Raw genomic sequence first — 27,712 nt, 5'->3', positions numbered from 1 at the left:
GGCCGCCCATAGGCAGGCCCACTTAAATGTTGAAAATGAAAATGCTCCCTTTTCTTTTAGTTGATATTTGTACGTTTTTGTTTTTTTTTTTTTTTTCACTGATCATGAAAACTCATATTTGCTTACGTGGAAGACTCTATCCATACAAGTTGGGTCATCTTCCAATTAATCCAAACCGTTCATTTCATGGGTTTTGTCATGGATATGGGAACACCCAAACAGATCACCCAGATTGGAATAATTCCAAATCGTTGATCATTGAACTGTTTCCCAATACGAGCTGTGTCCTTAACCGTCCTTTATTGGGGGGCTGTTGATTGAAGGGTTTGGGATCTTCCAAACATGAAAGTTCTTCTACGCAACCCCATCGACTGCTCTCATCAGATCAACGGTTCCGATAACAGACTCGTGGTCCCAACATGTATGGAATCAAGCATAGCCGATGAAAACTTCTTAGGCCCACCTCAATGTTTATTTGCAAACTGTTCACAAAATCACATAACTCCGGATGAAGTAAACGCAAATATCAGCTTGATCCAAAACTTCTGTGGGCCCAAGAGGTTTTCAACGGTAAGCGTTCAATTCTCACTGTTTCCTGTCGTGTGGTCCAGTTGAACTTTGGATCTGCCTCATTTTTGGGCTCATGCACTAAGATGATCTGGAAAAATGGATGGACGGCGTGGATACAATACATACATTATGATGGGCCAACAGAGCTTGGACACCAGCTCCCTGGTTGATGGTGGGGTCATCAGCCAACCAGCCGAACCAAGTCCCCTGAGAACTCTCTACAGGCTGCAGTCCACCTCTCTTCCCCTCCCCCAACAACACACACCCCTCTCTCTCTCCAATGCCATCTCCTTCCTCCCATCTTCCCAAAATACCCTTCTCTTCTTCTTCTTATTCCAAAAATCTCTCCAAAACCACCATCCAAAACCTTCTCAAAAGCGGTTTCAGTCCCACCATCAAAGCCCTAAACTGCCTCCTCCTCTCCCTCTCTAAAACCCATCGATTCCAATCCATTCTCCACATCTTCTCCCAGTTGTCTTCCAACAACATCAAAGGGAACTACCTTACATATTCAATCATCTCAAAAACCCTCCTCAAGCAGAGCAGATTCGAAGAAACAGAGCATTTCATCGTCCGGATGTCGAAAGACGGCTTCTTTCCTGAAAAGGGTGTATACAGTTCTCTAATTCAGGGATTCTGCAGTGTAGAAAAAGACCCAGAAAGTGCTTTCTCCGTGTTGCATCGATGCCTGAGAAATCACGGTATTTTCCCCTCTCGTTCTGCTTTCTACTCGTTGATTTTCAGCTTCTGCACTCAGGGTAAGATGGATAGAGCAATTGAGGTCTTGGAAATGATGGTAGAGGCCAAAATCAAAAACCCATTTGACGATTTCGTCTGTAGTTCGATAATTTCCGGGTTCTGTAAAATCGGAAAGCCCGAAATTGCATTTGGGTTTTACGAGAATGCAGTGAAAAATGGGTTTTTCCAGCCGAATGTTGTAACTTACACTGCTGTTGTAAATGCGCTCTGCAAGGAAGGTAGAATTGAGGAGGTTTCTGATTTGGTTTGCGAGATGGAGAAGAAAGGCATTGTTTTGGATGCTGTTTTTTACAGCAGTTGGATTTGTGGCTATTTTCGGGAAGGCGTGTTAGACGAGGCGTTCCGGAGGCATAGATTGATGGTTGAAAACGGGATAAAGCCAGATACTGTTAGCTATACGATTCTTGTTGATGGGTTTTCCAAGGAAGGAAATGTGGAGAAGGCGGCCGGGTTCTTGAGTGCGATGGAGAAGGACGGTCTCGTTCCGAATTTGGTTACATATACTTCAATCATGCGGGGTTTTTGCAAGAAGGGGAAGTTGGAAGAAGCGTTTGGCATTTTTCGGAAGGTGGAGGAAATGGGGATTGGTGTGGATGAGATTACATATGCGGTATTGATTGATGGGTTGTGTCAGGAAGGGGATTTGGATCAGGTTTTCTGCTTGCTTGAGGAAATGGAGGCGAAGGGGATTGGAGCTGGCATTGTCACGTACAATACTGTGATTAATGGGTTGTGTAAGCTTGGGAAAACCCATGAGGCGGACAGGATCTCGAGGGGTATTTTGGGCGATAATTTTACTTATAGCTCATTGATGGACGGTTACATTAAGGGAGGGGATATAGCAGGGGTTTTGGAAACAAAGAGGAGATTGGAGGAAGCTGGTGTTTGTATGGATGTTGTTATGTGTAACGTACTTATGAAAGCATTATTTATGATGGGGCAATTTGAAGATGCTTATAAGCTCTATAAGGGAATGGGCGAGATGGGCTTGGTTGCCAATTCCATTACTTTCTGTATTATGATTGATGGGTCGTGTACATTAGGAAGGATTGATGAAGCGCTTGAGATATTCGATGATTGTAGAAGAGCTCCTTCGGTTTGTAGCACCACAACTTATAATTCCATCATTAGAGGACTTTGTAGGGAAGGTATGGTAGATATTGCGATTGAAGCGTTTAATGATCTCACCAGGAGAGGTTTAGATCCTGATGCTACTGCTTACATGACCTTGATCAAGGCAAAGTTTGAGGGAAGTGGCGAAAGAGGTGTTTTGGAGTTTCTAGATGTGCTCTCGGAATTAGAGCCGAAGACGCAAATCTTGATATGCAACAAGGCGATTTGTTTCTTATGTAAGAGGGGTTGTGTTGATGCTGCCTCCGACGTGTACATGTTAATGAGGAGGAAAGGCTTGGTTGTGAGAAGCAAGTCGTACTATCAGATACTCAAAGGGCTTATCTGTAAGGGAAACAAACAGCTGGTTCAAGTGATGCTGAACTCGTATATTAAAGAATATGGCATTTTAGAATATAGGATGAACAAGATTCTAGTTCGGTACTTGTGTAAGAAGGACGTGAAAGAAGCGCTACAGTTTCTTGATGAGGAGGAAAATATATCTGTCAGTGTGTTGACTGAGCTTATCGATGCGCTTACAAAAGAAGGTAGAGTTCGAGATGCACATAAGCTTGTTATGGAAGCTGAAGGAAATGGAATGAGTTTGGATGTAGTCGTTTATTCTATTGTAGTTGATGGGCTATGCAAGGAAGGGTATCTTGAAGAGGCATTAAATCTTTGTGTGAGCATGAGAAAGAAGGGAATCCAGCCGAACATCGTCACTTACAATTCAGTGATCGATGGTTTGTGCCGGCAGGGATGTCTTGTGGAAGCGTTTAGGCTATTTGATTCATTGGAGAAAAATGATATGATCCCTACTATCATAACACATGCTATTCTCATAGGAGCTCTATCTAAAGAAGGTTTTTTAGAAGATGCCGCCAAGCTGTTTGAGAAGATGCTTCTCAAGGGTTTGACTCCAAATACCCACATTTATAACTCGCTGATAAATGGGTATTGCCGATTTGGTTCGATGGAGGAAGCATTGAAGCTTCTTTCCAATTTGGAGAGAAGTTGCCTACAACCGGATGCTTTTACGGTCAGTGCTTTGATTAACGGCTGCTGTCGAAAAGCTGACATGGAAGGTGCCCTTGGGTTCTATGGCGAGTTCAAAAGGAATGGAGTTCTCCCGGACTACTTGGGTTTCCTTAATTTGATAGGAGGCCTCTGCACAAAAGGCAGGATGGAAGAAGCAAGGAGCATTTTGAGAGAGATGCTTCAAAGCCAGTCAGTGGCAGAGCTGATAAACAAAGCAGGTGATGAGATCAATATTGATTCATTAACAAGCTTTCTCAATCTTTTATGTGAGCAAGGAAGCATTCAAGAAGCTGCCCATGTCCTTGGTGAAGTAGGATCTTTGATTTTCCCTTTGAGGACCTCTACTCATAACACTGGACCTAAAAAGCTCAAGAAGCTAAACGAAGGGGAGGCTATGAGTAGGGATAGCCAGAGATTGGACTCTGAAAGTGGCGGTGGTGTTCCTCGATTGGTTGAGAAATTGCCTAGAAATTTTGGTAGTGGTTTAGGCTCAGAGTCTATAACCACAGACATGGATGATTTGGATTTTAAACACCGCAAGGAGGAGAAAGAAGATGGCCGTAGGGAAGATTACGATTTGATGGGAAAATCGAAATTTGGCAACTTCATTGCTTACTATTCCGTCATCACATTGCTCTGTTCGAAAGGAGAGCTACAAAAGGCTAATACAGTAGCAAAAGAAATGCTTTTGGATTTGAAAGAGCTTGGTTGATTCAGCCTCTTTGTTACGGACTGACTCCAGAAGGTAACTGCTTCCTCCATGCTGGGGCGGGACAATAAACCATGCCAACGCAAACCACAGGTATTTAAAATAACAACTTGAATGCTGCTATGGTCTCGTAAGAATGTTGCTCTCATCCCCCCATGTTGTTATGGTATGCTCATTTGATTGGTTTGCTGTTGATGAGCTCCTCAAGCTCGTGCACATCTCTACACATGGCCACATCTGAGGCATGCATCAGGCAGGCCCCACCATATAGACACTGGGCTTGAAAATATTGCCTGTTGACTCATCCAGTGATCTGCACATGTATGGAATGATTGGCAGTTTTGAAAATTGCTAGCTATCCACCAACGGTTAAAATCAGGGTATTTATTAGCTTATCATCCATGACTGAAAACCGATATGTATCAGATGATGCCCACAAATTTCATACCCACGAGTTTTGGTAAGCACCAAACCCAAAATCCCACAGAGAGGGAGGGTGGGAAGTAGGGAACTGGTTTCAGGTTCTATTTCACTTCCCGATGGGGATTCTTTTCACATTTACCTCTACACTATCAATCACCCAAGAGTATTTAACCTTGCAAACTGGTCCTTTCCAATTCACACGGGATTCCACGTGCCCCATGTTACTCGGGTCAAAGCGTAAATCATGCCAATCAACATTTCTGAATACTTAATCCCCTCAAATATGGGCTTGTAATTGGTGAACTGGGAAGTTCTTGGTGTCACCGACTTGTATAGTTGGGCATTGAAATTGAGAAAATTGTTGTCCACATTCAACATACACATGTTGCTCACCCAATGAGTTGACCGGCGTGATTTTGGGCCAGGTCATTGATAAAACAGGCTGCTGGATGCACTGTTCCGATATGTGCTGCTTGTTGGCCATGTGTATAGGGTTTTGGGTGGGTGTGAGAGGTACATTTAGGCTTAGAAAACTATGTTATATATATATAGGAAAAAGAAAGAAGAAAAAAAAAACATTGTTCGACTTTCTTGGACATTTTATTAGGAATTCTATCGCTTCGAGCTTTATAGAGTCCTGAAATACCCAAAAAGAAGATTCATTTTCTTTAAACACTTGATCAATGTCATTCATTTCTTGATTTTCGACCTTTTCATTTCCCATGTTTTAAGTGGGCTTTTTTTGCTCTGAGATTTCGTATATTATTATTAAATTTTTTTTTTTAAAGTTGCATTTTGCATTTGCATACAACCAAAGCGCGCACAAACAGTAGGCTCAGTTTTGCAACTCTCTTTTTAAAAAAATAATAATAATAACGAAACTGCAAGGGGAAAGAATTTCCAATAAAGAGAAACAGGCCATGTTAGCGTTTTAACTGGCAGACTATTGGATGATTGGTGATTAACCTTGGAAATTCTGCTAATTGATCGGCAGGTGTGGGATGACTACTACACATGAGGTTGGGAAGAATGAGATTCAACGCAGCGGATGTGATGAAGGCATCAGTTATGGGACTACATGTAGAGCTGCTGCTTTGTCATGAGCCATGTTGATGTGGAATGAGGAAGAGATGCAAGCAGGCACAGAAACAACAGAGAACAGAATGACACGATCAACAAGACCTGCAATTAGACGGAAATCAAGTCTGATGGCATGCATGTATGAATCTTCTGCAAACTTCGAGTTTCACTGATTCTATACTTACCTTTACGCGTAGCGCATGTGCTAGCGTGTGCGAGATGTGCAAGATCCTAGCTGCCCATCAAATGCGCTCCGTATCTATATGCAATGGCCCATTAATCAGTATGGTCCATTAACTAGGATGGCTACCCTCGCGGATTGGATTGGTCTGTCAGCCCTCTATTTACCTCATCTTTTTAACTATCAATTGTTTGTTGTATGCATCTCCCTCCACCTTGTGGGGCCCATGACAGTCCAAAATTGGCCATTAAACTGTACACTTGGTATATTTTACCATGGAGCAATAAAACTAATGGACTTCTTGAGATTGATTGTTACTAACAGCGTTCGTGCAAAATTGTTGCTCTGAATATCACAACGTTTGTGCTCTCTCATTCCCTCGGCGATCAGGTTCATCATCACCATAACCAAGTTGCCAAAAAAAAATAGAGAGAGAGAGAGAGAGAGAGAGAGAGAGAGAGAGAGAGAGACCTCTACTGCAAAAGAGAGAGAGAGAGAGAGAGAGAGAGACCTCTACCGCAAAATTCCTTATGAACTTATATTTCGCAAATTTTTGCAAAAAAAGAGCCTGGGCGATTAGAAATTTCAGGGAAATGCTTTTTAGGAAATTACCAAAATGTACCTTGTCTTCTTTTTTTTTTTAATTAATTTAGAAGGTAGTAAAGTCAAGATTTATGGGAGCCCACATGATGTATATAATATTGAAATGCATCCCACCGTGGTGAGCACAAGAACTAAAAATCTAGCTGATTGAACATGAAATAGGCTTCACTTGAATTTGGTGCTTTTGAGTGCATATTATTATTTCATGGTTTGGCCAACATTATGATTGGATCAGCCATATTTTTGGTTTGTTTCGAACAGGTGGAGTGCATCTGTTGGATAGATTGAATGGCAGACATACCACATGGACCCCACAATTCTCAATTCTCCACTTTTCAAAGAAAAAATGAGGGCATTCGTGTAATTTCCTTATTCAAAAAGCACCTCTTGGAAATTTTGCTTCCTCTGGGTACCATTTAGTAAAATGTGAATTCCATAGGAATTTTGCAGTAAAAGTTCCCCCCCCCCCCCCAAAAAAAAAAAAAAATCATTTTTATTAAAGAGGGTATTTTAATCATTTAACTTATTTTTTTATCAATAACTTTTAATCAAGAAAAAAAAAAAAAAGTAATGCGTGTAATTAGATGATTGATAGGCGGATAACTGTAACTATAATTAATATAAATACAGGTGTTTGAATTTAAATTTCCCTTGTTTAAGTATCCTTTATTTGGTAATTAAATATAGGGTTGATTCAAGTCTTCTGGTCAACACGATTCAGGGCCAAAGTTAGGTTTTTGAACCATGTTGTACACTGAGAAGCACTTCATGGAGCTTTCAAAAAGTAAATGCTACTAAAATTAAAATTCTCCCGGAGTTTTGCCGTAAAAAAACCACAGGTCATTTTCTTAACAAACTCACCATTTTGCTTCGAAATCATGCCCTACTGGGGCTCACCATTTAGATGGTCCAGATTTTGCGATGTTTAATAAACAATGAGGAAGTTCAAGAGCAATCCCTTTATTTATTTATTTATATTATTAATTTTTAAGATGGCAATGTCTTTAATTTTTAATATCTCCCTAAACTAAAAATTCCATGGTTACTTTGTAAAATACCAGTAATCTGTAGCACCACATGTTGCCGTAGTATTCTTCAGAGCTTCAGCCTTTGTATCTACATCCATCTTCAAATGATCCAAACCATTTATTTGATGGGCCTCATCTTGGGCTGGGAATAGCAGAAAAAATAAAAAATCTTTAACTTTTGATACTTTCCCATTGAATATGGATGGTCTACCTTAACCTTTGATTGATCCCAGTGCTGAAATATTTCAATATGAGAGTTCTTTTGGGTATCCCTGTCCACGGTGCAGCGCATTACATGAACAGAAGGACCCCTGTCCAATGGCCAAAGTCCCATTGTACCATACTGCAACTTCACATGTTTGGTATACAACGCTAAGCCATTCATCGAGTAGAAAGCTTTAAGACATAAAACCGCAGATTACACATCATTTGATCAGAAGTCTCAAAATACAAACAAATACTAACGGATTCAATGTTCTTAGTGTACAATCTAATCAAACAATAAAACAGTTAAAACAGATTACCAAAATTTTCTATTTCTATTTCTATTTAAAAAAAAAAAAAAACAACACAACATAGAGAGAGAGAGCAAAACAATCGCCTCCAATGGGCACTGTAAAGATCAGTGCAGTGAGTTGGTGGCCAGCTCAGCCCTGCTCATCATTCATTGCAGCATAACCCTGATTGCTCGGCTGATCATCGTCTGTTTTTATGCATTTGATTAGGGGGCTTGAGCTATCTAAAAGTTTGCATTTTACAGTGTTTAAGGGACCGAGGATGGAGACCAAAAGCCGAAGATCGACTGAAGAATTATAATCACAGGGTGGTCCGCTCACATACTTGTATAATTCGAGAAATATTGCATCAAGTTGTCAAGTGTTTCGGGGTAGAACTTCCTTGCAAATAAATAGCACGGCCGCTTCAATCCGTTCCACAGGCATGGCTTCCGCTGCACTTCCTTCTGCAGGTGCACATTGCACACCAAAGACCTTTCTTTCAGCAGAATAAATGCATTCAGAAATTAAACATAAGATTTAGATGTCTAAAATCTTTTGGAAGCATGCCAAACATGCCTCTTGTCAAACATGCTCTGACATGATTGGTGGGAGAAAGCTGTAATCATTATTATTATGTATACACACGCGCACAATAAAGCTCATGTACACACCACACGTACCAGCATGGCACCATAGGTCCGAGATTGAATCCATCATCAGAAAGGAACCACTATATTGATGCCCTACCCCAAAAATCAGGTTCACCCCCAGTTTACAAAACAGTGTGTGCCTCTGAAAAACTTGCCTGGAGTTCTCTTACCTGTCTCCTTATTCCCAATATTGGGACCCACATGCTGAGTGGACCAGATTCATTTTTGTGAAAACATGTAGAAAAGGGAATGACCAACCTGATGAATGGATTGGATCTTGCACCCATGGGTGGAGTGTGCATGAGCTTTATTGCATGCATGTGTATGCTTAGCAAAGCTCTGTGTGTGTGTGTGTGTGTGTGTGTCTATATATACATATACCTACCAACCCTGGTGCACGTGTGGCTCAGTGTTACCTGGACACATGGCACTGGTGCCAAGTGTCCGGCAATGCAAATTCCAAAAAATATAGGGACAAGTACACTTCTATACACAAATAAATAATTTTTTAATCAGTTAAATCATCAATCATCATCAATCATCATAGTCATCATCTAAGCCTATCACAACAAATTGGGGTTGGTTCCACGAATCTTGTTCTACCATTCCACTCTATCAAAGACCATATCCTTAAATAAAACAAAAGAACGAAAACAGTACAAATAAAGGAAATTAGTAAAGAATATTCACATAGTAGCTAAGAAAACCAAATAGTAGTAATGTAAACCAATGAATAATCAATTAGCTGGAACATCAGATTAATGTCAGGAAGAAATGTCATAATTTACAGACTTCATGAAAGTGTAGGAACCAAGTTATTCCATAACGATAACGGTGACCATAACAGCTACCACCGTTACCATTATGATACAAGCCGTAATGACCATTACAGCCTCTCTTTTTTTTTTTTTCCTCTTTTTTTGAAAAAAAAAAAAAAATGGTTTTGGCCCCATTACGGGGCCATTACGGGCCTTTTTTTTTCTCTTTTCTAACAGCCACTTTGGCTCCCTAACGCATAACAATTACCACAGTTACTGTTACATAACCATTTTGGTATACCATGTTAGGAACCAGTCCAAGGCATTAGAGATGCAGCTGATTGTAAATTTTGGAAAGGGATAGAATCAGCAATCGAATCGGGTGAGTTTACAGCATTACTTCCAGAAGCTCACAGGTCCAGTGGAGCATCGTTTCCTACCTTCTTGCAGCCTACGGTTGCCTCCCATGCATTGTAGCCTTCATGTGGACGGCAGACAAAGAAAGGATTCTTGATGTTGATCAGCTCAAGAAAAGAGGTTCCTCAATGCCCAACAAGTGTTATATGTAAGAGGGAAGATGCATCCATAAATCACCTTCTGCACAATGGCCCGCAAGATGGTCTGTGGCTTCTTCAAATTGTTTGGGATGTATTGGCCGATTCGGCAAAGGGTGCTGGAAGTGTTGGAGAGTTGGTCCAAATGTCTTTTTAATCAAGGGCAGAATTTTGTAGAAGATCTTGCCCCTAGCTCTGTTGGGAGTTTGGCTCAAAAGAAACAGACAATTTTTTTAGGGTGAAAAGTTGCCTGTCCTTGAGATTGCAGAGAGAATAGCAGCAAGCAAGTTTTTTTTTTTTTTGAAAGATAACAATTTTTTTTTATTAAAACAGGAACCAAACCAAGCTGCAAAGAAGCCAAGCTGAGCCGCTGAGATAGTGGCCCAGCTACACCCCAAGAAAAAGAAGATTACAACCCTTAAGCTTATCGATAGTGGAGGCTCACTCGATAATTAACAACCTCGCCCTTTGAGAAGTAGCCTCCACCGACTTGCTCTCATTACGAAAGCACCTACCATTTCTTTCTTCCCACATGGACCACCATACAGCAAGGACACTCTCCATAATAATGTCCTTTGTTTCCCCAAATTCATTCCGCAAGTTTTCTCATGCATCTACCATTTCTTTCTTCCCACACGGACCACCATATGCAAGCAAGTTTTCTCGTGCCCTAAATCACAAAGACTTCACTGTTATCTCTTTGAGAAAGCTGTGGAGGAATTGGAGGAACATTCTGTGGAGTTCGCTGTAGTTTAGAGCGACCATAGTTGGAGAGGCTGAGGCCAAGAAACACTCGGGGAATTTTCAGTTTGCAGTTAGCTGCAGTTGGCAGAGAATACAAACACAGTTTTCTTTCTTTCCCTTTTTTTTTTTTTTTTTTTTGGGGGGGGGGGGGGGGTTGGGGGCCAATTTACCAATCAACATGTAAAGAGGTCAACCTGAAATTACCGAATGGGCGAAAGGGGAGATTCCTTCCTTTGGTCTTTTCCTTTCCTTTTCAATGAGATTAGTTCCCTGGCTGCCAGGATAAACATTCTGTCTGCCCTGGCAGGGAGTGGAACCAAATCTCTGCTTTTTTATCTTTGGCATTGTATTTGTATTTGTAAAGGCATTCCCTTATTTTGCAAGAAGACCAAGAACTGGACCAGTTAGGAGTTGTACAAGTAGAAGCCTCTAAAAGGGCAAGGAGAAGGCCCAAAGGGACGTAGGTGGAGGCAGTAAGAAAAAACTTGATGACCTATGGTCCAACTGAAGTTATGGCGCTTGATAGACTGGAATGGTGGAAAAGGATACATGTAGCCAATCCCCAATTAATTGGGATAAGGATTAGATGATGACAATGATCCGATAACTTTCTCAAAAAAATTTAAAAAAAAAAAGTTTAAAAAAAAAAAATAGCCAAACATGAAAATCGTGCATAATCATTTCAAAAGACAGTAGTTTGTGTGAACACGACTTGAAATTAGGAAACCACAGTGAAAGAACAAAAGAGCAAGAAGACAACAAAATTTGTGCTGTTTTGCTATATGGGTCATTGTACCTACAAGTCTATAATGAAAAAATGAACTAACATCTACAGAGTGGGGGGGATGTGAGGAAAGCTTCGTGAGAGATGCTTGGACGCCTGAATTTAAGTGTGACGTCACTAGGACATTTGTCATACAGATGACATGCTTTGCTGTGTCCGGGAGTGTCCAAGTGTCTCCAAGTATTGGCCCAGCAAAAACCCAAAGGGTATAAGTGTCCAGTTGGTATAGGTGTCTGGGTGTATGTGTCTGGGCACACACACAATTGGTTGTATCTTTAAATTGCAACCAGTTTTCTATGGGCAAAACTGGAAACAAGATTTACGAAGTAATCTAAGCTATAAAAAATAGTTTGCATGTTAACCTGACCGGAAACTGGTTGTAGGTGATCATTGCTCCTATGTATGTACATAGTTTGCTTGTATTTTGAGGGGAATTTTGCAGGCAATCAGGTCTGAGTGGGCATGGTTGGGATCACTAGAGATCATGTGGCAGGGTAACTCAGTATTTTCAGGTCGAATTGGGATTTGCAATTCCAAGGTGGAGATTAGGGCTCTATGCTTTGGCCATAAAGAGCTTATGAGCAGTTTCTCATGCTTATCACTGGAAGCTGACTTGTCGGCAGTGGCAATTCTCCATGGAAGCTACTGAGATTTTGATTGAACAGATATGTTTACTTGTTCTTTCTGATACTTCCTTGGATGGCTAACATTGATATGGAGAAATGCATGGCTACTTGGTAGAGTGATCTTGAACGCCTACTCTCGCAAGATCTGGTTCATTAATCAGGTGCCGTTGCCCAAAATCAGGTTGTTCTGGTAATCACCACAGGCAACATGTATAAATTAACGGAAAAACAATTGACAGAAGTCCACATTTGACGGCACTGATAACCCATCTGATGACCTGATCAGCCTGATTAATGGGCAGAGCACCACGCATCTGGTGGAACAGCGAGGCCTCACATGCACGTGTAGCATTGGCATGCAAGGAGAGCCAGAGTTGAAATCCAACTTTTGAGAGTAACCATAGGAGGGCTCTCTCAATTTATAATCCTGGTGAAAATACTTTGTATTGGATAAAGGCAATAACAAATGACTCTAAAAGAACATGCATACCTTTGCATCGCTTGTAACATGCATACTCTCATCAATAGACTGCAGATATCATAAAATGAAACATGTGACCCATCCACTTATGCGTAGCCAAAAAAAAAGTAAATCAATAAAAACATCTAAGCAGAAAACAGAATCATACTGTTATATTCTTCAGGAGTTCAAAGGTAACATCCTGAGCCCTATATGCTCTCGGATGCCATTTTCCTTCAGACCAATCCACATGTGTCACTGACCAATTAGCAATTCCACTGGGATCAATCATCTGAAAAGTAGCCCCAGAAAAACTCAGTAATCAGCAATTAAATACAAGACCAGATTGGTAAAAAAAATAACAAATGATTTGTCGAAGTGTATGGTACAAATAGTCTTATGTGCTAACATGGAAAAAGGTAGGCAAATAGTGTTCGTCAGCATAGCAGTTGCGGCCCTCCATACCTGGCTGTGGAAATCGAACATGATCGACATCAGTATGATGCCTCAAGAGACTCAGTTCACTAATTCTATATATCCAGCATCATATACAAGTGATAAATTTTCAACATGCACTGGAATATAATGTAAAATAAAATGGGGAGAAGGGAAATAAAATGCAAATTGAAACATTCTGACAGATGAGTGAAGAATCCTTTGTGAAAGTAATGAGTAAAGGATAAATGATGTGCTCCCAGTAGACAAAGATAGTAGGCTGTGGGACACAAACTACACAGCCTACTAAAAATTCTGACGGTCCAGCAAAGGATCGCAGAGCACAAGTGGGGACTAATTAGATCAGGTGCACAAAATATGATTGTTAATAACAATTTAAGGAACCATGTCTTGCAGTCTCACTAAGGTAATGCATTCCAAAAGGGGCTTCTGATGCAAAGGTTTTCCCACCACACACATGATCCTTGTTTTGATGAGATTGTGAGATTTCCTTAAATTCTTGTTTCTTAAGGCTATTTTGGTCATTTTCTTTTGGTTGCCAGTTGTTGGTTTGGGAGTTACAAACGGTTTTAGAGTTAGTTTCTGTTAGTTGTGATTGGCACACTAATCACCAAGATTAGTTAGAGGTTAAGGTTGTTCTACAAATACTCTATTTGAGAGAACTGTAAAGGACTCTTTGAAATTATGAAATGAAAATTGATTCTATTGTAAGTAGAGATAGAGAGAGAGAGAGAGAGAGAGAGAGAGAGAGAGAGAGAGAAGATGAGGAGAAAGAGAATCTCATTCTCTTGTTGTTGCTCAGATTGAGTTCGATCGACGCTTGAGGTCCTCATTAATTGTCTGATCTTGGAGGATAGTGATGGTCTATGCTAGAGCTGCTCCCTAGATTTGGATTCCTCAAAGGAGGAGGTTGCACCGTGGATTTAGTGCATCCCCTTCCCGCATCAAGTGGTATCAAAGCCCGATTCATTCTCGGAATTGTTGATGGATTGCTAGATCCTTAGCAAGGTCGACATAGAGAAGTCGGCATAAATTCGTCCACAAATATCAATGAATTGCCAGATCCAGGTCTTGCTCATTGGAAGATTCTATTGAAGCTTCAAAGTGCCATCTTGCTCGATCCAAGGTATCATCATCCCTTTTCCTTTTCATCACAAATTTCTACCACACCATCCCTATCTTGGCCATTCTATACCTAATTACAATCATGTCAAGACACCTATAACAACAACAATCTCCCATCACCTATTTCCACTTGATTTCCATTCAATGACCATCCAAAACCACACCCATCACAATCCTCCATCCAAAACTTATCACTCATGTGTTTCTTTGGTTTCCCGAATTCGTTGAAGGCTCAAACCTGTTGCAAAAGACACAGATTGAGTCCCTAAGACAACAGATCAAAGAATTAACACAATGCATCAAACCCCAAGAAATACAATGGCAAAGTATGACATATCATAGAATGCATTGCACATCTTGGTGATCAAAAGTTCGGTATCAATAGAGTGCATTACACATCTTGGTGATCAAAAGGTTGGTATTTTGGGCCTCCATTCCAACAGCTCGCCCCGCAATTCATTGATTGTTATGTGTAAATGGGGAAGAATTCAAACCTGTGGATAACACCACATTGCCCGAAACTTCTGAGATTTTGTGTGTGTGTGTGTGTGTGGGTTAAGATGTGTTCATCATACATGTTGACAAGGTGGGATCCTGACAAGAATCCAATCTTCGAAGATGAACCAGTTGTGTTCCAAAGCATCGTTGGAGACTCAATCTAAAATGGAGAGTCAGTCGCATCTCAAGGCCTCATGGGAGACCTGATCTTTAATGCAAAGATAGTCAAGTTACCAAGAATCTTGGAATCTCCAATTTATGATTATTATGATGAGGATGGGAATGATAAGATCTGGTGATGTCGGCAAGATTTTGGTGCATCGTAAGAGCCTCCCAACACCGGAGCAATCTAAAGCCAAAAAAAGCCTCCCCTGTTGGTGGTCACCTTTGACGAAGAACTGGAGATTAGCATGATCAACAGTGACTGCGGGCAGTTGTTTGCTACTGTGCCAACGTTTGCTTACATAGGCAAGCCTGTGGTGATTGTCTTGATTCATGTCAACAGAATACCAACATTGGACGATTCTCATCCAAGTTACTGTGCCAACATTTGCTGACATAGGCAAGCCTGTGGTGATTGACTTGATCCATGTCAACAGAATACCAACATTGGTCGATTCTCATCCAAGTTATGATGACAGGTGTATCTTTGCTAGTCCATGAACCAATCATCATCATTATCTAAAACCTACCCCAATTACTTGGGGTCAGCGTAGTCCATGCACTAATCATATGTTGGAATTTTTTAGATTTCTATGCTATATGCATGAGCCATGACACATGTGGCTTTGGTCGTGAGGTGTTTGACGCCATGAGACTCAACATCGGTCAATACTCTTCAGGCAATAGCATCCAAGCCACGGCTATATCTCATTGTCCATCTCTACAGAGGTCCTCATCACAATCCATTGAGTGACTAATCTACGGCGATTAGACAGCGGAATGGGGATGGTGGAGCCCTTTACCGCCCCATGGGCCAAATCTGGACACATGGACAAACCTAAGCACCAAACGTTAATGACGAAGAAATTATCAACTCAAGGGCAAGCTCTCTTTAAATGGGGGAGTCTGATGCAGGAGTTTTCCTGCCACACTCAATCCTCTCTTGCTTTGACAAGATTTTGAGATTTCCATAAATTCTTGTTTTCTAATTCTATTTTGGTGGTTAGCTGTTAGTTATAGAGTTTATAATAGTTGTTCGAATTAGTCTCAATTAGCTAAGGGTTAGTTGTGAATAGCACACTAATTGCCAAGGTTTGTTAAAAGTTAGGGTTACTCTATAAACACTCTATTGAGAGAATTGTAAGGGAGTTTTCAGAATTTTGAAATAAAATTGATTTTCTTCTAAATAGAAAGAGAGAATAACAGGAACCCCTTCTCTTGTTCTTGATTAGGTTGGGTTTGACAAACACTCAAGATGCCCGTGGATTATCTGATCTTGGAGGATTCCAGCAATCCGTAATAGAGCTATTCGCCAGATTCAGATTCCTTGTTGTAGGAGGTTGCACCTTGGATTCGGTCTCCTTCCTACACCTTCCAAATTGTGGCTGCAATGAACAAACACTGGACAAAGAGATCCTAGGTCTTTCATTTTAGAAGTCCAAGAAGAAGCCCCATTTTTTGACATCAAACAATCTAAAAATGCTACTAAAGTGTACAACTGGATGGCACATACGGTTACCTTTCTAATGGGACCAAGAACACATGATTCCGAGAAGAATTGAGGAAGTTATGACCTACCTCTACCGACATGAAGAAATTTATTGTTGGCAAAAAGCTAAAGCCATTTGGCCTAAAGATGGAAACAAAAGTATGGCGTTCTTCCATCGATTTGCCAATTCATAGAGAGGTAGAAATTATATAGCTAAGTTATGGGGTGAAAGATAAAGTGAGTGACGAGATGGAGAAGGAGATCATAGATTTATTATGTAGCATATACTAAAAAATATTAAGAGGTCGCTTCTTGATGATGCTTCTTTCAAAACCATCCCCGTGGAAAAAGCATATTGATTTGAAAGGGAATTCCAGCTGGAAGAAGTAAAAAAGGTTGATTGTGGATATTAAGGGGGACAAGGCTCTCGGGCCCAACGTGGCTTTTTATCATAAGTATTGGGATTTAGTCCAAGGAGATGGAGGTAGTCAAAAAAGACTTGATAACCTCTAGTCTGGTCGAAGGTATGGCCCTTTGAGTGGCATAGGGAATGGAAGACCCCAATTAATTGGGATAAGGATTAGATGACGACAACGACAACAATGATTGGGATTTAATTCAAGGAGATATGGTAGCAATTTTCAATGAATTCTGTGCCAGAAGCTAGGGTACAGGGTTGTGATGGGATTTGGGATTCAATGTTGTCATGTCAGATCCGTTGAATGTTGATGGATGGTTAGGATAAAGTTAACTAGTCAGTATTTGCTATAAATTGGATTTCTTAGTTTCCAAGAAGTTCCGCTAGTAAGAGTTGTTTTGAAGTGCAATTCAAGAAAAAAGGAAATTAAAAGAAAGTTGCAAAAGGTTCTCTTCTTAATCAACAAGTCAACGGTGATTGCAACCACAAATTTTTTTATGACGACAAGGTGTCCCCACCCCTTTTTTAAGGCAAGACTCCTTGCAGATGCACGCGATCACCTGAAAACCACGCGCATCAGGTAAATCGAGAGGAGGGGAATTGAACTGGCGTCTGTGGGGAGCAACCATAGTTTATGTCCTAAGTCTGGTCAAAATAGTAAGATTGTGTTGTCTTTTTGATAGATTAGCTCAGTTCATATCCGAGACCTCAATGTTGAACAACAGGTTGTCTATCAATGACCTATTGGGGGGGGGGAGGAACATCTGGTGAACAACATGATAGAACAATTGCAAGGGTTCTCAATCATGTTTTTTACTGCTCATGCTACTATTGACGTCTCACTTTGTGAATTTTTTAAAACATTAGTTCTTCAAGAGATTTAGATAAATATATTTGCAACAATTTTTTTTGGTACTTAGCCTTATAACATTATCTAACCTTTCTCTATCCCTATATTGCTACAGTTTACTCAATGATGGGGACATCTCGCGCACACGCACTCCCTCCCTATACACATAAAAGGAGGAGGAGGGCCCCACCATCGATCCGGATTGATGACGACGTCCAGGGAGGGCGTCCTCATTAGAGGACTGTGTTTTGGTTCCTTTGAGTGGATCCGATCATCATGTGGATCCCACCATTGGATCTCATGATCATAGCCCACTACTCTGGATGATCTAATACTTTAAATTTTGCTTATTATTGTTATTAGGAATATCATGGACAGTTTAAATTATTTTAATTAGTTGTTATTTTTGTTACTTCATCTCTAAGTAATAGGGTGCGCACATGGCGCGGCTTTTAGGGTATAGGTTTTTCTTATAAACAGGCAACCCCTTGTAGGTTTTTTTTAATTGAAAATGATGAATAAAATTCTGCGTTTTCCTGCTTCTCTAATTCTTTGAGTTGTGGAAATCCAATTGGGTGCGAAACTCTCCCTTCTTTGAAAGGCTAACTACCGTGGTGCGAAGCCACACCCATATCAAATCGCCTCCATCTCCTACCATCCATAATCAGCACCTCTTAGAGCCATCCACTCTTCAAATCCACCTTTATTTTGCAGTCAATCCTTCTCTACAGCAGATTTCTAAAATCAGGCCCTGCAGGATGACTGAAACTTCGGCAGAGCATCATGCTCAAACCAATCATCCGTTCGATCTGAAAATTGGTGTGTGGGTGGCCCACCCCTGGCCGACTAACCCTTTGCTGACCCTTTTTGGGTTTGTGGGCCCTACACACGTGCGGGCCACACTCCACGCACGTGCGTCAGGCCCGCTTGCCGCCCACACGCGTGGACTGATCGCAGGTTCTCTCTTTCCTCTCTTTCACTCCTCTCTCACTATATTTCCCTAGCCCTAACCCTAGATTATCCTAAATCCCAATTTTTATTCCCCCTTTTTCAACACTAGGGTTTCCCGAATTGAAACATGTGAACCCCTTTGATTAGGGAAATAATCTTTTACATGTGTGGATGAATCTACTCTCCTTTGATCATTATTTGGTCTATTATTTTAATTGATCCTGCTCTAGCATGTGTAGGCTTGGACCCTTGTAGATTCCCATTGATTGAATGCTTGACTTTATGCGGGATGTGGAAGTTTTGTGAATGTTTCTAAATTAGTATGATCTAAAGTCTGAAATCTTGTAGCTCATGTTTAATTTCCGTGTCCTGCATCACTCAATTGTTGAGATTTGAAGCTTTTGAGGTTTCAAATTGCATCGAAGGTGCCACCTATGTATAGAAATGTTGTTTGTAGTTGTTGTTCCATATCAGGGAGACCTCACTCATGCTACTACTGACGTCTCACTTTGTGAATTTTTTAAAACATTATTTCTTCAAGAGGTTTAGATTAATATATTTATAAAAAAAATTTTGAAGGCACTTATAACATTTGATAACCTTTCTCCATCCCCATATTGCTGCAGTTTACTCAATAGTTGAGATTTGAAGCTTTTGAGGTTTCAAACTGCATCAAAGGTGCCACCCATGTATAGAAATGCCGTTTGTAGTTGTTGTTTCATATCAGGAAGACCTCACTCATAGGTAGTAAAACATATATTGACCAGTGAGATGCAATGCTTTTTTACACGGAAATAGGCAAAGTTGACAAATGTCTTCATTAGCCACTTCATTAATGAATCATTTGGGGCATACTTCATGCTAAAATGGCCCAAATGTCCAGTCACCAGCACTTTCTTAGCAGATTTTCTTGAGAAATGTCATGAAAAACAACCACAGAATGTCTAGCAAAATTTACTTTCACAGCATTTCTAGCATTTAGATGTACCAGTATCTTTCTTGCTAATACTAGAATTGTTTTGCGCCCTTTGTCTGTGCAATACTGAAACCACATCAACGCCTATCACAGTTCTCTGAGAACGTCAGAACAAAGAATTGTTTTGCGCCCTTTGTCTGTGCAACACTGAAACCAAATCAACGCCTATCACAGTTCTCTGAGAACATAATAACAAGTTGTTCAAATGATAACAAAATGGTATATAGTATAAATCATCCATTTTTTCTTGTTACTGGAGCAGCTATTGACACTAGAGTTCGGAAGGAAAAAATAGCAGATCATGTGATTAATTAGCTATAGATCCTATCTGCATCTGCTTAACAAACAGAACATCACAAGAAAGCGAATTGTTACTGGCACCAATTTTGACTGATGAAACACCCATCATTTCTACTTTTGACGATATAGTAGAACACCTTACACTACTGTACTACCAAGAGTAGAAAGGGTGTGTGTATTGATCACTCAGAGAGAATGTCCATAGTTTTTGTCTTCTCAGTGAAAGTAAATAGTGATTCCCAGAGAAAAGGAAAGAAGAATGAACCATATTTAGCCACCAATATACCTTGCAGAAATGCTTGAATTTCAAGTAGTAAAGGGTGTCGGCCAAAACTATCAAAGCATGCTGTCGCTTCATTGAAAACCACTGCCACATAAGTAGGAGTTAAAACCCACTGCCAGGGAGCATACGAAAAGCCTACTAATTACTGCATTTCTATGCATCTGATTGACAAACTATTGAGGGTATAAATATGCTGCAGTAAAATGTATCTTTTGAATAGGATAGTTGACAAAGCAGTGTTAAAATAAAAAAGGAAGTGTGTGCTTAGGAAAGGAAATTTATATCTTATAATTTATATCCAATCAATGGGAAAAGGTAGAGACATTTTAGCTCAATCTATCTGATCGAAGTAACTAACAGCTGGATTATAAAATGGATGTATTACACGTGAAGGAATATTTTCTGGAGATCTTTTTTTTTCCTTTCTTTCTTTTTTAAAGGGGTGTGCAGTGCGTCTGGCCCAAGCAGTAGGGCAATGCAAGGCCAACACTCAAGGGCCCCAGTAGCAAGCTACTGTGGTGGGCCCTCCCCTACGAGAAATTAATTTAATATCACATGAGTCGATGGCCCACTTATTTTTCTGAAGATTGTTGACAGCCTGGGTCACTATGTTAAACACTTTTTTTTTCCTTTATATATATATATATATATATATATATATATATATATATATATATATATATATATATATATATATATATATATATATCATAAAATGTTGAGGACAAATAGGCAGGCACAAAGGTACCTGTGCACCCTTCCTCCAATCCTTCTTTTCAATCTCAGGCAACATATGGTCTGAATACCTGCCCGCTCCATGTGGACCAGGATCCTCGAAGCTGAAAAGAAAGGAATATGCCACAATATGAGGAACATGGAGTTTTTTACCTCGTGGACCCAATAAGAAACTGAATAAGTTTTCTAAACCCAAATAGCATAAAACACAGAAAAATGCAGTTTAACTGATACGAAATAGGGTTGCCAGTTTCATCTTGCACAAGCAAGTTTAGCAATGGACCAGTAAACCAGAAGAGCTACAATATGAGTTCTACGTTATAAGGTACCGCTAGCTTACCAGTCAATAAAGCTGATATTTATATCCATCAGATAGCTATACACATAATCAAAATCATGCAGTGGTACACAACTGCAATGCACGAAAAAGAATCATTCAAAATGACAATCGTAGCACCATACAAGCATTTCAACAAGAAATGAGGAATTCAATGCAATTTTATAAGCTGATTACCTGTCGGAAAGCAAAACGAAATGCTGGTTATCAGTGTCTAGGAGTGCATTTGCCAAAAGCCGCTTCTCTGCATCGACCATGGTAATTTTGCCCCAGCTTACCTGCATGTATTTCAGTTATATCATCCATCTTCCAAACCAACTTCGGTTATCAAATATGCATGAGATATATCCTTGAAACAGCTCACTTACTCCTGAACCTTGTTTTAAATCGGAAAGAAGAAAACACATCATTTCAACAACCATAATTCACAAATATTATGTTAATCCAGAAGTCTTGGTTTGGAAGTCAAGACACTATAACATCTCAAGAATTCTGCCCAATCTTTTCATCTGTATCTGTAAACTTTATGCATGCAATGCAACCTACACTCTTTAAGAATGTGTTGGATCATCTGCAAAGCATGCATTAACTGCATGCATTCAGTGAAATCTGCAAGGATTGAGAATGCTGCACATGCACTGCTATGGTTATTTGAAGCAGACATCACTATGGAATGCCAATCCAGCAAGCTTTATCTTGGGTTTAAACAAGTTTTGTTCAACCAAAAGTGCTTAAAAGTTACAAAAAACACAAACTTTCAAAAAAATTAGAGAAGACCCTCTTTTCTTTTTCTTTTTTTGAAAGATACTGATTTTATTGAGACCACAAGGGGCAAAAAGAAAGGAAAGACAACAAAGGAAAAGAAAAGGGAAAGGAAAAAAAAAAAAATACTAAAAGAAAGCAACCCAAGCGTAAGGAGCCCACTCCCTTAATGATCATAAGAACACATTTTTAAGGATCATAAGAAAAGATATGGCAGAAAGAACCACAGAAGGGTAGTCAGGAACAGCATGAAGCAGCCTAAACCTCACATCAGTGGCATATGCCACACAAGCGTCTATTTTATTTGCAAAAGAAAGTGGCTTGGGAACTGTTGCCTTGAATCGTGTACTTCCAAACTGTAGCTTCAAACACACAGACAGACAAATACCCTGCTGGAAACTTGCTTTCTTTGGGGGTTTTGAATTAGATGCAACTGGAGCCACATATATGAAATATTTGATATATATCAATTTATTTGGGAGAAGATTATTGCCCCCTTTCATGATTGATAAGAAGCAAGCCTGTGACTTCACAGTTTTAACACAATTGCTAATTAGTGATTCGCCAATTAGTAGTGTCTAATTTTTTATGGAACACAAAGAGGTCATTTATCTTTCCAGAATGTTGTATTCCGGAAATTTGTTTAAGACCATTTACGCTTCGACTATCACACCAACAACCATTTTAGGTTCCTAATCTACATCAGAACTAGCCTCACAAATAGTTTATGCATTCAAGGAAAAGCAAATGAATAAAACATGAGTTTCCAGTTTCAGAGAAGCCATATTAAGAATTCGCAAACGTCCATGTAAATATGAAATGAAATTTGTAAAAATACCTTCTCGCTGCGAATGTCTCGATTCATAAATAGAGGACTTTCATGTTCAGGTCTTTCTTTAGATGCATGAACGTAGATGGAGAATCTTCCCTCATGGCCCTGGCCATACATATGGAAACATATCTGCTCAGAATACCTATAAGGAAGGCTTTACCAGTTAAGCAATACCTTTAATCAACCCTGGAAATTGCTATCATTTGTATTCTGTAAGATGGAAAATCAAAGAGTCGATAAGAAGATCTTTACTCGCAAGAAGCATTGCTATACTATGTAATTGATCGCTTGCATGCTTCTGTGCTGCATTTTTGCAGCTTTCACATACTTCTGTTGCATCAACAGACAACCATGTGAAGCATTACACGAGGGGGAAAAAAAAAATCTCAACGTGCAAAAGGGTTTCAGACCAGGAAATTGTTGCCGAATGCTGCTGCTCAATATGTTCTGTAAATAACTTGTTTGTTCTTCCTACAACACTCTACATGCATCTTAAATTGCTTTGCATGAGTTTTCTTTCATGCTTAATGCCCACACCTTTTCCTTCTACTTCATGCTTGTTTCACACACTTTTTTATTGTTAATTGGATTTATGATGGATGTGGACCCTTCTCTTTTTTTTGACTAGACAACTTTGTGTGTTCCATCTCTATTTGAGTCCAAGCTGCCTAAAAGTTTCTTATTGTCTAGTGAAGATTAGAAGTAAGACCTAAAGGCGTGAACAAATTATGTGTGTTGTTGTGTTTCAACGGGAAGATTGAGAATCCAAACAAAAGATTACTCAACCGTCATCATCATAGGCTTGTCCAAGCTATTTGAAGACAATTACACAAAAGATAATCTAATGTGTAACGTTGATGTTCACCTTTTGTGTAATATCTTTAAATCACATTTTATATTTATTGTTAAGTTGGTTTAGTTCCCACTATATATTTTATGGAACCCAAGACTTTTGCCTGTGTACAGGATTACATATTCTCTGGCTTGTGAATCTACTGAATCGAACATAGCAATTACTCATACGAAGAATCATATAAAGACAAAACCTGATAATAAAAATTGGGGGGGGGGGGGTGGAAGAGCCAGGTACAAAAGGATAAGCACATTTTTTGCTAACTAAATAACCAACAAAATATAGTTGAAACGGGAAATCTTACACGAAAGAATTTCTCCCAAAGCTTCTCAAAAGGCAATCGACCTGGAGTCAAGAACATGAATGCAATTTTGGGATTCTTTGACTGAATATTTGGAATGTCCAGAATGTCCTTAATGACGACGCGAGCTGCAATCTCATCATCGGTAAAGACCCTGGCAGGTGCAGGTGGAAGCCATTGCTTAAGAGGACTACAAACGCTCGAAGAAAATAAGTAACAAGGGGTATGTTGGCGGGGTGGATAAACATAAGCCCCAATCAGTGACACACACACCAAAGAAACCAAGATAATAATCCACAACGGCCTCCTCGAAGGAGGTCTGTGGCGCGGCGCCAGCATGACCTGCATCTCTCCAATGCCTAGCCACCACGCCTTAGGTATCTTCATCCAAAGAACCTCATCAGAGCAGTTTCCCAATACACATTCCTTCTTTCTTAAGTTCTCAACTCGCGTGCATCTTAACTACAAAAGGGTTATTATCCAATGACTTCAACCTCCAAGCTTACAACCAAGCGATGTGCAAAAGAAGCTGAAAAAAACAAACAAGAAGGCATCCTTAATTAGTAGCCAAATTACAAAATCTAAGTTTTTTGTAACCCAACGGTGCATTCTTCCAACCAGGGGAACAGAGCTATAGACATCCAAAAAGCAAAGTGCATGTAATACAGTCCGCGAAGGGAAGGATAATGCATGTCCTTCCAATATATGCACAAAGTGTATGCAGCATAGCTGTATTTATGAACTCATATCGCAGTGGATCATCTCTTTATTCATTGTTCTTTTGTTCAAAGGGCTGGAATAGCTTCTTCAGCTTGTTCAGAACAGCACGGGTTTCACCAAGGTCGCCAGGAAGAAAGTTTGGCACGTCTATTTATTAGTTAGGATATGTTTTCTTTGGTTGGAAAGGAATAATAGATGTTTTAGAAAACAGAAGGGGCAAGATATGGAGGTTTTCGATAGGGCCAAATTGCATGTTATGGAATTGGCGATTGCTTCAAAGGCGATTGGCAAATTCCCTGTTAGCTAGATGAATCTGTAATTTGTGTTTTTCTTTTTCTTTTTGTATATTTTGTAAGTCTTTAGGCTTGGCCTTTTGTTAATAAAACTATAGCTGTTCATAAAATATTGCATTTTACATATGAAATGCTGAATGCTACTATTATAGGCCGCAATGCCTACTATTGTAGTAAAACTGAATAAATAAAAATAGAACTTTGCTAATGTCCCCACCTTCATGGGGACTTTTAACAATGTCCCAAATTCTTTTAAGTGACACATGGAGTGTCCAATGACTGATTTGGGATGTTCATTCATTCATACAGTTGGGAGCAAGCAATGGTGAAAAAATCACATGGCTCGGATGATCCTAAACACATGATCAATAGCATGGAAAATGGACATTCAAGATTGAGTAGAGGAAAAAAATAGATCCAAACATCTTTTTTTTAAGAGATAACATCCACTCTATCGAAAAGCTCGTAAGAAGCGAGAAAAGAATACACCTCAAACACTCCCTGCCAATCCAAACTGAGATGGATCTCAAATGAACACCAACTCCCACCTAACTCAAGCCCCAAAAAACAAATCAAGCTTAATAAACAAGCAATTCCTTCATCCTTCAAAAAAAAAAAAAAAACAATCAAGTCCTTCTCACGTATTCTTCAGCTGCTAAACAGCAAAATCCAGCAGAAGTTCTCGACATTCAGATTCAGAATCCCGACCGAAATCAAACTAACCATTTTAAAAATAAATGTATTGGGCTTGAATTCCAACTGCCAAACTGAAAACTTCGAACCAGCTTCTTGGTAACAAGGCATGCCAAATTACAACAACCAAAAACAAAAAACATTGACAGAGAAATCTACCCACAGAAAAAAATAAGTTCAAAAGCCAACGTCATTTCCAGAACTTTCAGCTCTCAAGCCACGGAATCGAACTCAAAATATGGAATCAAAACAAGAAAGACCAAATCCAGCTCACTTTCCTCATAAAAACGAACTCAAAACCAATCCCCCGCTCAAAAACCAAACAAACGATTCGAAACCTACGTATCTCATCAAAGACAGTGAAAATCCTACTGTTCTCAGCTGCAAAGATAATGGAACTCGTTCCCTCACCAAATCAACCACTACAACTCATCAAAAAACAAGAAATTTCTCATTAAAAAAAGCGGAAATTCTGGAAAAAAAAAAAAAAAAGAGGATAATACCAAATAATCCGAGGCGGAGGTCGTCTCAGAGATGAAGAGATTCGAAGATCCAAGGAAAATTGGAGAACTTGTCGAAGATCCTTATCTAAGATTGCAGCTTTTCAAGATCTAGGGCAGGAGAGAAACAGAGAGAGAGAGAGAGTTCTAAAAGAAAAAAGAAGAAAAACACCGTCCTCTCTCTCTCGCTTTCACAGTAGGAGGAAGAGTTTCGCTCGTTCCAGCGATAGAACACATGAGCCGGCGATTTATTATTATTATAATACATATTGTGATGTAATATCTTCTAATAGAATCAGGAATACAGAAATTCTAATACATCCCACCTTCCAACTGTACACGTATTGGGAGGACCATGGATCTTCACCGTCCAAATAGTGGGCCTTGACATAGATTAAACAATAGAATAATCTATTTCTTACTAAAATTGGATAATATGTGGATAAAGATGAATTACAGTATATGCCAGGATTTGCTCCATTTCATGATGGATTCTAATACTAAAAAGTGGGCCCACATTTCAGTAATCCAGACCAAATGTAGGTTTCTTGACACGGTGGATGGACCATTTCTCAAAATATCCAGACATTTTTCAGTTGAATGTCGATTTTTCTATATTTTCATTATTAACGGTACATTTTTAATCCATCTATCAAAGACCTTACCGTTACTTTTTCAAGGAGATTTTTTGGACGTGGTCCATCCATGTTAGGAAATAACAGACACAAGTGACGGATTTCCAAATCATGGACTTAGATTGTCACTCTCCGCAGACGTATTATACTATGCAAGGTCATCCATCGTACAAGGGCTTGTTTGGATTTGCGTTTAGGGTGTATTGTATTGTATTCGGGTATGGTTTATGTATATTTTGAGTGATTTTTAGAATATATCCATCAGAAATATGCCACTAACTAATGTTTGGATAGGAGGTATTGTCCTATCATATATACAGTTTCTTGTATAGATCAATGTTTGGAAACGACGTATAAGGGCCACATATTGTATACACATAAAAATATCGGTAGTCTGTGTAGTATGAAGCGTAATTGTAAACTTTCATACATTATATCCCAGGCGGGGCCCAGTGTTGTTGTTGTGATTAATCATAACCGTCCATCACGTTCTAAGTAAATACTGATGATCATTTATCCATTGTCCTTGACTTGGATTGACGTGTTTAACGGTATGGATGTCATCAAAAATAGCACAGCATCCAAAAAAATTCCACACGGCATAGATAGACAAAATTGCGACTCCAAACACTGTTGGATGAGGAGAAACATTCACGAAAATTTGACCATGGGCCCCACTTGGGTTACCATCCATTTTCAATAATCCCAACCGTTCATCCATTGTCACCCTGTTCGATTGACGTGTTTAACTGCATAGATGTCATCCCAAATGGCTGTTATTGCTGCAAAGGAATAAAATCGCGGCCCAAGGCATATGTTGGAGGGGGGAATCGTTCACTACCAGATTCACCTGTGGGCCCCACTTCAATTTCAAGCCGTAGAATTTGCTGAAATAGGTGGAGCTCACATTCAATGACCTGAGATGTAAGAAGAGGCGAAGTGGGTCCGACGTTAAGATCATCGTTCATC

The 27,712-nt window shown here is 39.7% G+C and overlaps 2 protein-coding genes and 1 long non-coding RNA gene across 9 annotated transcripts; 1 reads left to right on the top strand and 2 right to left on the bottom strand.

The window, feature by feature from the left end:
* The first annotated feature begins 834 nt into the window (after positions 1–834).
* Positions 835–6,175, top strand: LOC131256637 (pentatricopeptide repeat-containing protein At5g57250, mitochondrial). 2 transcript variants are annotated; one of them, XR_009176899.1, is made up of 2 exons: positions 835–4,279; positions 5,604–6,175. XR_009176899.1 is itself a non-coding variant. In XM_058257580.1 (2 exons), the coding sequence occupies exon 1, from the start codon at positions 851–853 to the stop codon at positions 4,187–4,189; it is 3,339 nt and encodes a 1,112-aa protein (XP_058113563.1). In that variant the 5' UTR covers positions 835–850; the 3' UTR covers positions 4,190–4,222; positions 5,604–6,175. The 2 variants fall into 2 exon arrangements, 1 of the variants encoding a protein (XP_058113563.1); XM_058257580.1 differs by having other exon boundaries at positions 835–4,222.
* Positions 6,176–7,929: 1,754 nt separating this feature from the next.
* On the bottom strand, positions 7,930–26,331 carry LOC131256635 (glycosyltransferase BC10-like). Of its 6 annotated transcripts, none has more exons than XM_058257576.1 (11): positions 26,112–26,331; positions 23,906–24,431; positions 22,755–22,853; positions 21,332–21,432; positions 21,158–21,229; positions 20,831–20,921; positions 20,086–20,166; positions 12,984–13,043; positions 12,744–12,866; positions 12,605–12,643; positions 7,930–8,490 (listed from the first exon to the last, which is right to left on the bottom strand). In XM_058257576.1, exons 2-11 carry the CDS (start codon positions 24,287–24,289, stop codon positions 8,374–8,376), a joined length of 1,167 nt encoding a protein of 388 aa, XP_058113559.1. In that variant the 5' UTR covers positions 24,290–24,431; positions 26,112–26,331; the 3' UTR covers positions 7,930–8,373. The 6 variants fall into 6 exon arrangements, with proteins under 6 accessions (XP_058113559.1, XP_058113557.1, XP_058113558.1 ...); XM_058257574.1 differs by having other exon boundaries at positions 7,930–8,462; positions 26,112–26,328; XM_058257575.1 differs by having other exon boundaries at positions 7,930–8,462; positions 23,906–24,364; positions 26,112–26,328.
* On the bottom strand, positions 9,371–12,598 carry LOC131256636 (uncharacterized). Its single transcript, XR_009176898.1, has 2 exons — positions 11,094–12,598; positions 9,371–10,779 (listed from the first exon to the last, which is right to left on the bottom strand). It is a non-coding gene; the product is annotated as an uncharacterized LOC131256636 (long non-coding RNA).
* Positions 26,332–27,712: the final 1,381 nt, after the last annotated feature.

Source organism: Magnolia sinica, chromosome 9 (genome assembly GCF_029962835.1).
Source record: "Magnolia sinica isolate HGM2019 chromosome 9, MsV1, whole genome shotgun sequence".
Taxonomy (NCBI): domain Eukaryota; kingdom Viridiplantae; phylum Streptophyta; class Magnoliopsida; order Magnoliales; family Magnoliaceae; genus Magnolia; species Magnolia sinica.
Note: the sequence above shows the minus strand (reverse complement) of the source record. Positions and strands in the feature narration are given on the sequence as shown.